We start from the raw sequence: 12,153 nt of genomic DNA, 5'->3' as shown, positions 1-12,153 counted from the left end.
GGCCACAAACAGAAAACCTGCAAGTGAGTCAAACAGGCCCCTTAGCTGTAAGCACTCTTTTTAGAGTTTGTGAGGTCTCAGCCCACAGCAAAGGCAGATACAATGTGTTCAGATGACTAAATGAGAGTTGGAGGTACAAGCAGCCCTGTTTTGGAATTATTTGACATGCACCCTTGTTCTCTCACTGATCATAAGAAAGTGGCAAAGGAACCTTTGTCTCTGCCTCCTTCAATGCTGGCAAAATTTTAATGTAGACTCAGCAAGAATTACGTGTTCTGCTCTCTACCAGACATGTCTGGAAGAATATGAAAGACTTTATCAAAGAATTCTGGTGATAACAAATAATATTTATTTATTTATGTGTCTCCTTATTACAGAAAGAGACACTTATCGTGTGAACACAAGTATAGAAAACTGACACGTAAATGAGGATCAAATGACAGAAGAAATCTTCTGGAAGTCTGTAAAGCTGAAGTAACAGAAGAGGACCTCCTAACTTAAGAAGGACCATTAATTTTGCCAGTGTAGCCGCTAGGACCAGACCTCATGTTTGGATGCTGTTTCGTTCACGAGCTGTGGGGGTGATTAAGCACGCACACACAGAGCAGCTTCAGCGCTTTAGGGGGGGTTATCACTTTGTGAAAGCTAACAACGTTCTGTGTTCATACAGAGCTGGACAGATTGCTGTGAGAGTTCATAGAAGCGCAGCTGTGAAACATTTCTGTCTGTGAAGATTTGTTGGTCTGCCTTCAGATCACATTTTCTCTTGACTCCAGGAAAACAAGGGTTTTGATTAGATGCTGGTCAGCATCAGTATGTGTGACACTCTCATACGCTTGGAATGGCAAAACAGTTCCAATAATAATTTTGCAGTTTCTGTGACCTTTCCTCTTTAAGTATATTCTGTGTGAAATGGACTTACACGCCATTCATGAAGGACTCTGCCATCTAATCTTGGAAATTCTAGGCAAGATTAATATTTGCTGTTTTGAAAGGAGAAAAGACGATTTCTTTGGGTTAAAATGCTGAAATACTTTTTCCATTCAGCCCCCTAGTAAATATTATCTTTCCAGGTCTTGGCTTTAGAATACAGCTGAACTGAGGAAACTTTCTGCCTGAAGCCAAAACAAACAGAAAATCATTAACAGAAATAAGATAGGAGCCTTCAAACAGAGAATGAACTAGTTACTGGCTTCAGAGGTAAAGAAAATACATATAAAGGTCAGAGAAAATGCATGGAAGTTGCTTTCTGCATATTGAAATAAAAGAACACTTTAACTTGCTTATAGGTTCCTGTGACTTGAGCATTAAGGTGATCTTGAAGGCTACTTTACATATTTTGTTTGATTTCTATTCTCGCATAGCAAGCATAACCTTTTTCTCATAGGAATGCAGTAGGATATTCTTTGGATTTGCTCTGCAGCTTTTCAGAAAAAAAAAGTTAGTTAAAAATGTGTTTTTCAAGTACTACATGGACACTGACATTATTGTGAGTCTTCTTTCCTTGCATAAGCATCAAAACTCCAGTAGGATGTGGGCAGTATGCAGTCTATTTAGAAATGCTCCCTGTTCATTTTTCTATGTGTTTTGGCTTGTATTAGAGACCAGTCCAAAGCCTACAGAAATCAGCTAGAAGGCTCAGTTCGACCACAATAGGACTGAGATCAGTTTTCTCCCACACTAACTGAAACAAATGTATTTACGAGTGTAAGGAAACAGTTTTGCAGCATTCTGCTTATAAGAAAGTAGTACGGTCACAGGGGATGGTGAAAACAGTAGGATTCCTCTTTGGAATCATTACCCTCAAATCCTCCTGCTATTCTGGGTTGGACTATGTAGAAACAAATAGGTACTATATTCTTCTAGGTCCCCTCTGGCTCAGATACATGAGATTGGGCTCCAAAGTGGGATGTAGCATCCCATTTTTCGTATGGGTCATGGGTAGGTCACAATGTCCGTGAAGTGAAGGATGGTACTTCTGAGCACCTTAGTTACACATGTACTCTCCCCTCAGGCTGCAACAATGCCCATATTCCAGTCCATAGCATAATCTAATCATACATGTAGTTGCAAAATCTGTTTGAAATGGTTTGAAATGCCCATCCATCAACAAGTATTTATAGCAGAATGGTTTGGGTCTGAGCAAAGGCTACACAAGATTAACTCCTCTTTAAGAATAAAGGATTATGACATGCTTGAAATCTAAATTTTTGGTTTGTGTAATCACTCTTCCCATCATATTGAGAGAATAATAGCCTTATGGAAAACACTAGGTTCGTATTTTCTTGAGTAGTCAAAGACATTAGGATATAAACTGCCTGTAGTAGTTGTGTCCAAATCCCCTCAGTGCCTTGCAAAACCTTGCAATGTTCCCTACTTTGAAGCATTCAAAAGCTATCAGGCAGCTCCTTTATTCTTTTATTCTATTTTATTATTTTTCAAAAGTATCTCTAGTGGATGTAAATAGAAACAGTGGAGTTTCGCTGTTTTTTTTTTCACCAGCAGAGGTCCTGGTCCCAACATGGTTGAAATGGAGGGGAGTAAAGGGAGAATTAGCACAGTAAGTGTCTGATGCTGATGTTTGCTTAAATGTGTGCTCTCTGCACACCTATCCTGATCTTTTTCTAACGCCTGAACCACACAAAACAAATATGCTGTTTTAGAGAATGGTTTGCATTTTCTGTTTAGCATGGAAAAGGTTAGCATCTTCTTAAGGTTAATGCCTAATGAAGGAACATCCCAATTATACTTGTGCAGCTGCAATTTTAGAGACCATTTGTTGTAATTCACTACAGGTGAGCCGTTACAGCTAAGCTGCTTGGGTGCTGTTATCTCCTTTGAGATCTTTGCATGTTTTTACTCTTAAAGATATGTAAAACCCACCGAAAATACCAGCAATGGGCAAACATTTTAACCCCATTAGAAAATAAGATTCTTTCTGTTCCATGCACAATGCTCGTCTCGACTTAACTCCATTCACCAGGTGCGTAGCTGAGTCCCTCTAGTGGTGTAAGCATTCATCCGATGTCTGCATGTCATTTGAATTTCATTTTACGGTCACGTTATAGCAGCAAATTTACAGGTAGCTTTTTTGGGCGCTCTGAAGACTGTGACAAAGTGGATCTGAGATTAGATGCTGTGTAGGCTCGTGTTAATGAATGCAAATTTAATTTTAGCTGGGAAGGGCAAGTACAGACATACTGCAAAGAAAGGGGAATTCTTGAAAGTATATTCAAGAACTAATTACTATCAGTAAGACACACGCAAAGAGCAACGTAATGCTCAGGGCAGCCAATAGGGATAAAAGCTTATGGACAAATCTGTCATGACCTGGTAGTGAAGTCTGTTCAAAAACACTGATCTCCACTTAGCTTGTAAATGCGCATCACTCTCTTTCTCACTCGTATATTCTCTCTCTCTCTCTCTCTAACACACACACACACACACACACACACACAAGCTCTTGGATTTGCAGAAGCCAGACATCTAGGGCACTTCTTGGCATCCACAGGAAAATCATATGGGATTAGAAAAACACTGCAGTAAGTACTCCCTGCATTAAATGTTTATTAAGTGGCATGCTGTCAAAACCTAGATTTAATGGTAAATACAGGAGGACTTTAATGGAAATTGGCTGTATTTGATTTTTCCTAGGAACTGCTGAAAGCTGCCTCTCGAGGATTACAACTTCACCTTTTGCTTTTACAGATGCTTGTTTACTATCCATGTGGCAACCTCTGCACAGCCAGTAATCCATTCATTATCCTCACTGATTGAGTGTGAGAGCAGTGCAGTGGTAACTACTTCACTTAGCTGATGGCAGACGACAAAAGCAGGGAAATGATGAATTCGGACAATTTAACCTCCCAGAGCTTTCTCTCTGCAATTCATAGCAATGCCAGCAATTTATTCTCAGGGCTCCAGTTTGTTCAGTCCTTCAAGCCACTCATCATCCCCTGCTACTCCCTAGTAGTTTTTATTGGTGTCATTGGGAATTATCTTCTTATTTATGTCATCTGCAAAACGAAAAAAATGCACAATGTGACCAACTTTCTGGTAGGCAATCTGGCTTTCTCAGACATGCTCATGTGTGCAACCTGTGTGCCTCTGACTCTCGCATATGCCTTTGAGCCCAGAGGATGGGTGTACGGACGTTTCATGTGCTACTTTGTGTTCCTGATGCAACCCGTCACTGTCTTTGTGTCTGTCTTCACCTTGACTGTCATAGCTGTGGATAGGTATTATGCCATGGTGTACCCATTCCGGAGGAGGCTCACTATCCCTGTTTGTGCCTATATCCTGGCTGCCATTTGGCTGCTGAGCTGCACCTTGGCTGCCCCAGCCTTGCTCCACACTTATCATGCGGAATTCCCAGAGTTGGACTTCTCCATCTGCGAGGAGTTTTGGTTCCATATGAAAAGAGATCGCTTGGCTTATGCTTACAGCACTCTCATCATCACCTACGTGCTGCCTTTGACCGTCATCTCCCTGTCCTACCTGCGAATCTCAGTCAAGCTGAAAAACCGAGTGGTCCCAGGCAATGTCACACAGGGCCAAGCTGAATGGGACCGGGCAAGAAGGAGAAAGACTTTTCGCTTGCTTGTCTTGGTGGTGGCAGCCTTTGGAGTCTGTTGGCTGCCTCTGCACATCTTCAACGTGGTAAAGGATATAGATATCAGTTTAATTGATAAGCAGTACTTCAATTTAATCCAGCTGCTATGCCACTGGTTTGCCATGATGTCTGCTTGCACCAATGCCTTCCTCTATGCCTGGCTCCATGACAGCTTTAGGGGGGAGCTGAAGAAAATGTTTGCCTGGAGAAAGAAGAAAATTGGACCCACTACAAATTGCATTATGGCCAGTGTGGTGCTGTAAACACAAGAGCTGGTGGGAGTGCACTTCCTGCAATACTGTAAGTCATTTCCACTTTTAATCAGTTCTGGTTGCTAATGACTAGGGGCTCAGTCATAACACCACATGTCCCATGGGTGACTTCCCCAGCACTTCCAGCCATACTGGAGAAGGAGAGGCAGAGATCATATCCCCAAATGTCTTTTTTTTCTTTGATGGGAGCTAGAGGCCGTGGAGATCTTGGAACAAAAAAATCCCCTTGTGTAAACTGCAGGGATCCTTCCTATCTTGTTTCCTTGTCACTGGCAGCATAGATGTGGGAACAGGGAGAAGCAGTGGTGAATACAAGATCTGGATACCCCAGTGAGGGGATTAAATCTTTAGACTGGGTGAAAGTTCAGTCTGTTTATCTACCCAGAATACAGTCCCTAGTAAAAGTTTCATAGGAAAAGACTGACAGTATTCCTGTAGATCTCCTCCATTAGGGTCATGATGGTGAACAGTCTCAGCTCTCTGAAGTGTCCTTTGTGCAGAGCTGACACTGTGATCAGGGATAAGGGCTGCTGGGAGCATTGCTGTGAGATCCCATGGCTGCTGTGTCTTGGGAGCTGTATCATGACATAAAGTGAGATGAGCTGCAGTGCTGGGAGAGGGCAAACTGCAGGAGTGAAGCTGTTTGATGAGGCGTGGCTGATGCACAGTGACTGACAGCTGATTAGCTAAGTCACCTGGTAAATTGCTGATGCTGCCATCATGGTGGTCAGGCTGGAAAATGCATGGAAACTCATCAAAATAGGAGGATATTAAGATATGCCACAAGACATTGAGTTGTGTGCTTGCCGTTGTCTCATATAACCCCAATTTGCTGACCCTTCAGCAAGGTGACCATGTTTCCAGCCAATGGAGATCAGTGTAGCCTTGTCAGACAAGAAGCTTTCTGCTCTTTCCTTGAGGAACAGATTTTGACGTATGTAATGGGTAATGCTGCCATCAGCTTTGATCTCCAGAGGCAGCCAGAGACCTTGATAGGGCCTTCAAGAACACTTCAAAAGATGGTAGGTAGAAGGGGCTGTTATCACTGAGCTGTGATGAGCACTGTGTGACCAAGAGAAGAAAGGCTTGTCAGAAAGCAGAGTGGTAAGAGCTCTCTTTTGAAGGAGTCTCCTGGGAGGAAACAATTTCCTTTGACATTCACCTTTCAGTAGAAGGAAGGAGTTAAAAGCTATAATCGAACAAATGATTTCTAGTCTCTTCCTCCTGTATGTACTGAAAATATCTGAGATAACTGATAAGAATCAGGGAAAAAGTTGTGACACCAGACATCTTTTCTGAAGAGGCTTCTTCCAGCCATAACATTAAGTGAGGAGCTGTTTGATATCCCAGCTATAGAAAAAGCACAGACCAGGGGGCAGTTTTGTCCTTTTTCAGCCAGGCTGAACTTACTGTACCGTGTGTGGCCAGAGATGTGTGTGCTGCCAGGCATGGCAAATAGATAAGGTAGGAGAGAGAAGAAATAGGTTATGGTTTCACTGGTTTCTAAATGTATTCCTACTGTGAAGCAGTACCATTCTGCTCATCAACATTCAGTAAACTAATCTAGTTAAAAAAATACACAGATGCCAATACACACACTGGGAAAAACATTTGAAATCCCTTTTCACAAATTTCCTTGCAATTTCAAGCCGTGCTTTTGCCTGCAATGAGGAATTGAAAATTAGAAGCTGATTACAGCAACACTGAATCAGAGAAGCCTCTCTAAAGTGGGCACTGTTTGCATTTACTCAGTGATTAAGTATAGCTGCCTTGCTTATTGTGGTTTAGACATCTGAGTGTCTTACTGAAAAATGCTTTCACTGAATTTTGGGAGATCGTTCTCTTTCAAGTTCAGTATACAGAATAACTGGAGATTTTGAAAAAGGAAACAAACAAACAAACAAAACCCACCAACCTTCCAAACAAACCAACCAAATTTAATGAGGTTTTTAGTTTCTGCTTCAGGGCTTTGTAGAAAAGAGCAGTGAGTACAGCACTGAGAGAAAGCGCTGAGCACTGACACGAAAAGCTTTCGCAACAAAATCTGAGTTTTGGAGATTTTTCTTTTATGGAACTGTGCTATTTCAAGTTCTTCATTTGTCAGTTTGTAAAGGCTGATTAGCAGTGAGTTGGTCCTTAATGTTTACAACCCCATGCACTAAATACAGACAGCATTTTATTACAGTGATCCAAAGCGCAGTGGAGTAAATAGAAAAAAAATTGCTAACCACTGCAGGCCATTATTTCTTTCCCCCACACCACATTTCTACCCCCATTTCCAGGCGCCACAGTTTGGTTATTAATTTTCTCTTACACGCTGGTGACCGTAGATGGCTGCTGCAAAGGGCAGAAGGAAGCAAACTAGAGCTTAAATTTCTTTGTCTTTTATCTTTAACTCTTACAAATGAGCTTTTGCTATCAACAGTCACTACAGCTGTGTTCACAGCAGCACCAAGGGCTGCATGTTGAGGCACTCAGCGTGGTGGGCACTCTCATATAAGGGCAGATGCACTGCACACATGCCTGGAATTTTCCAGCTCCTGTATTTGCACCTGGGGCTCTGCTGCTAACACTGTGTTTGGACTGTCACCTGCAGGGTTAGGTTTTGCAGAAACACCCCAAGATGGTGTTGCCTTTAGCTCCTGAGGCTCCTTCTCTCTTCTCAGCGGTCCCATTGGGCGCAGCAGTGACTGTGGATATGCTCACACAGGCTCACTTCTGAACCTTGGCCCAGCAATCTCTGCTAAATGTAATTACTGTTTTCTCTGATATCCAGAGTAATAAACAATAATAAGATTTAGAGGCACACTGGTATACTTCTTTAATCCAGTTATGCAAATAATTACAGTAAAAGCCTTCATGTGGAATGTGTTTTCTAATCTGTACCCCTCTCTGGGGAGCTGCTGTGCTCCTCTGAGGGACCAGGGCTCATCACTACAGTATTTTTGGTTCTATAATTTTTAATTACAATTTAAGAAATCATTACATGCTTTGATTTTATAAAGTAGTGCAGTTCTAAACTTGGTGAGCCTATTAAAATTCCCAGCAAGGGTTTTTCTTCTTTCTTGTTTACATTCAAATCCAAGGACTGTCATAGTGAAGGATGGAGCAAGGTCTGTATCTGAGCTGAAGTGAATGCTCAGTAAGGTGAGCAGAACACTGTGCTCCCTGTCTGCTGGGTTGCATTTGAGCTGTTTCCATGTACCAAGAGAGCTTTGGCAGGTAGATATCTGCATCTGCGTTTTACAGCAGCAAATACATGCAGCTTATGATGCCTCCTTGGGCTGTTCCAAAATGCCAGTCCCTAGGTGTATGGTGGAATTTGTGTACATGTGGTGTGGTGTCTCCAGGTAGGTATCACAAAGCATTTACTGTAAAGTTGGTTGTCAGGGCACAGTGAGGATTTTAGGCAGGAGGGAACATGGAAATGAGAAGATTTTGTTGGGGCTGGACAAGTCAGAAGGCTCTATATATATTAAACAAGGAGATTAAAGGAGATACAAAGGGAAATAGTGGGAAGAGACAGAAGGAAATGAGATGTCTACATTTAGAGTGAGGAGAACAGATTAAACAGCTTTACAATTTGAAGCTAGTTTTTGGAGGGACTCCTAGGGCATCTTTCTAGCAAATACGCTGCATTTTCAATGAGTGTAGATGCAGAAATTCTTGGTCAGACATAAGCTACTCCCTGTGGTCAAACAGAACTAAAAGATGATGCACCTATGAGCAACATCAAAATGTAAATCAGTATTTGAGCAGAAACAAAAAGACAGGTTATCAGAACAAAGGGCGCTAAATCTGAAATCATAGAATGATGGAATCATCAAGGTTGGAAAAGACCACTAAGATCTTTCAGTCCAACCCATCCCCACCATGCCCACTGCCCACATCCCTCACTGCCACATCTCCATGCTTCTTGAACACCTGCAGGGACAGTGACTTCCCCAGCTTCCTGGGCAGCTTCCAGTGCCACTCTTTCTGAGAAGAAATGTTTCCTAGTATCCAACCTGAACTTCCCCTGGTGCAACTTAAGGCCATTAATTCTCATCCTAAATCAAGCCATAAGAGCAAAACAACTGTTAAACCTCAGGGTCAGGTAGAGTTGGTCTCTCACAGACCTCCAGAGCAGTCACCAATGACTAAAATGTTTGTGAGATGCATTGATTTCGTTCCTTGTACCTGGGTGAATAAATGATGAGAGCTGTATTTGTATCAAGCTCAGGAGCAGTATTTGGGGGATGGCAGATCACCTAGGATGGACAGAGGTAGGCCCTGCTATACAGGATCACAGTAAATGCCTCTAAGCTGAGAGAGATGGGGAAAGCTGACGTTTTCCATACCAGCTGAACAGCAGATGCTCTGTGTAGTTTTAATTGAGTGAATCTTGCTTGTTGAGCTGGCAATGGTGATCTATAATTAGAAGTCTAAGAGAATGCAGGGTACAGATAAAAGCAGAAAACAGTACACCTGCAGCTGGGGAAAAATGCCAGTTGGGCAGCACTGTGCAGCACATCCATCAACCTGCCCACCAGATGAGAAAAGCACAGACAGAAATTGTGTGCATTTCTGCATGAAGAGCCATAACTCAATTGTTTTCCTCCAGACTTCTCCCTCTCACTGCCCACTTTTTTTTCTTCTTTTCCTCATAAGAATAGATGTATTCCTCCTTTCAGTAGTTGTATTCCATCTCAGAAAACATACAGAGATCAGAGCTCTAAAATGGGGATCATCTTCTCCTCTTTTCAGGAATTAGACTCAATGATCTTTATGGGTCCCTTCCATTTTGGGATATGCTGTGATTCTATGACTCTCTTTTAAATGTCTCTCTGAAGAAAGAAATAGCCAGTTTGATGACACACAGCTCATACATGTAGCTATTAGCCATGCAGATCTGCAGCTGGCAGGAGTCTTTCTACCACTTGGAGCACTACCTTTAATGGTTGTATTGAGTAAATATCCCTCCCCATAGAGTGCATCCTTGTTCTGGGCCCAAAATGCTGCTGTTTAGGTTAGGCTCATGGTTGCATTTAATGAACCTGAATGTCTTTTCCAACCTAAATGATTCCACAATTCTAAATCCTCCTATGTATTTGATCCTTTGTACCAGCAGAGCTGCACTACTGCATCTAAAGCACCTGCTTGTAGGAATGAGACATTTCCTTCCAAAACCTGTATCGTACTCTCCATCTGAGAAGCTACGAATGAGGACACACCTACAGAAGTAGGTGTGACCAGATGGTTTATTTCACAAGGCTTCCTGTTTTGTACATGTTTCTCTGCTGCCTGCTCTCCCATTCTGCCTTTTGAACACATTGATCAACTGAAAAAAAACAAAAAAACACCAAAAACAAAACCAATAACAAAAATATAGGCAAGAGCCTCCAGGATATTCAGCTCCTGGTAGCTGTTTGAAATTAGGAAGCATTGCTTTGGTTCTACCCAGGGAAGGAAATGAGATGTACGTGCTCTCCATTTCAGGGACAGTGCCATCTGCAGGGGATGGATTAAATGGTTTACAACTAGCGATGAGTCCACCAGGCTGCCTCCTTGCAAAGTACTGATGAATTATCCAGAAAGCGAGGTGTCAAGAGCATGAAGCTCAAACAGCCCTCACTGGGAGTTGTGCCTCGCTGGGATCTCTTTGACAAGGAGCTGATTGGGTTGGCTTTCTTGCCTGGTGTTGCTTGCTTTGTCTTTCAGCAGCCTGCTTTGTCAAACTAAGTTAATTAAGATAGTAATTGATATAAATAATAAAACATGCACTCAGGAGCTCCCTGCTTTGTGTCTGGAGCCTCCTGGAAACCAATTTAGGATCACCACTATCGGCAGCTGACTGGCTTTGCATTCTTTGCATCTTATGTTAATTAACACCATTAAGTTGTAATTTTCTTTTATTTTTTGTTTTTTTTCCTCTGCAGGAAACACAAAAGAGTGGGAGGAGATGTCTCTAATTCCAACATCAATATTTCCTACAATTCCTACATTTCCATTTGGCGCTGGTGACACTCAGCAGTGAGCAGGGCTGTGGGGAACAGCTTGGAGCTTTGCAAAGGAGCAACAACGTTACCCTCTCTGCCAATTACAACTGTTGATTTCTGGACTGTGGACTGTGGATTTCTGGTTGCTGCAATGGCACCCTGTGTCTCACAACAGCAGGAGGGGTTTTGGCTTTGGTGATGTGCACAATGCTGAGGACTGGTTCTGCATAGCTGGGATTTCCAGTGTCAGGGGAGCACATCTGGCAGCAGCTGGTGATGTGATGCTGAGCAACAGGAGGGCTTGCACCTATCTGAGGTGGCCCTGCTCTCTCTGTGGCTTCTTAGCCACAGGGAGCTGTGTTCAGTTGCCCCATTGCATCCATGACAAGAGAGGTGAACTCTCTAAAGGACATGTGGCAGTGGAATGAAATAGCAGCTTTGGCTTGTGGTCAAAGATCATAGCACATCCTACTTCTCCAGTTTGTGTAACCAGCTGCATTTGGGAGGTAACAGAGAAGCAATGCACTGCACTGTGCAGAATGTCTTTCTAGGAATTGCAGAGGCAAAAAAAAGAAAATATTTTTTTGCACTCAAGTAAAAAATAACCATCCCAAGGTTACATCTGAAACCAGTCAGAGGCTGCATTTCTGCATGAGTGCAGAAAGAACTACTCAAGCCTTTTGACGAGCATGGTCCCTCACTTGCAGTGGGCCAGCTTAGCTCAGCAGCCTTACTGCATTGCTCCTTACATCCCTCAGCAATATGGCAAGTCTAAATAAAGGTAAGTCAGGTATAGATGCACAGCCCAAGAACTGCTTGCATTTGGTCCAGAGATGGCTGAGTTGTGAGGGGAATGCATTTGGGAAAGAATCTTTTGTAAAAATGGCTGAAAAGTTGGGCAGAAGTTCTGAGTGTTCAACCAACCCCCTCCTCAGCAACAGTGCCTGTGGAAATTGCATACAGATCTGGCAGCATTGAGATGAAAGCCATCCAAATGCCATGTGAAAGAGTTATTTATAAGCTACACTGCTAATTAAAAATTACTTTCTGAGTAACTATTTATGCAACTTATTTTGAATCATTAAGAAGAAAAACCCTCAACATTCAGCTTTGGAACGATTTCCTCTCAATTATTAGATCCATTTAAAATTTAGCATCTGTTGTTAATATGCAGAACTTAGAAAAATTAGGACTAAACACAGCATATGGCTGACCTGCTTGATCTTAACAAAGTCAATAATATTTTCATTATGAACCACTTCTTCATTAAAACATGTATTCACATCTGTTG

General features: G+C 42.3%; 2 protein-coding genes across 2 annotated transcripts in view; one reads left to right on the top strand and one right to left on the bottom strand.

The window, feature by feature from the left end:
- The window catches only part of INPP5F (inositol polyphosphate-5-phosphatase F), a 949,391-nt gene that overhangs the window by 594,940 nt on the left and 342,298 nt on the right, over positions 1-12,153 (bottom strand). The gene's annotated exons all lie outside the window — the stretch shown is intronic.
- On the top strand, positions 2,525-11,240 carry PRLHR (prolactin releasing hormone receptor). The gene is made up of 3 exons (XM_048944077.1): positions 2,525-2,560; positions 3,709-4,912; positions 10,803-11,240. Exon 2 carries the CDS (start codon positions 3,817-3,819, stop codon positions 4,873-4,875), a length of 1,059 nt encoding a protein of 352 aa, XP_048800034.1. The 5' UTR covers positions 2,525-2,560; positions 3,709-3,816; the 3' UTR covers positions 4,876-4,912; positions 10,803-11,240.

This window comes from Lagopus muta, chromosome 5 (assembly GCF_023343835.1).
Source record: "Lagopus muta isolate bLagMut1 chromosome 5, bLagMut1 primary, whole genome shotgun sequence".
NCBI classification, from domain to species: Eukaryota; Metazoa; Chordata; class Aves; order Galliformes; family Phasianidae; genus Lagopus; species Lagopus muta.
Note: the sequence above shows the minus strand (reverse complement) of the source record. Positions and strands in the feature narration are given on the sequence as shown.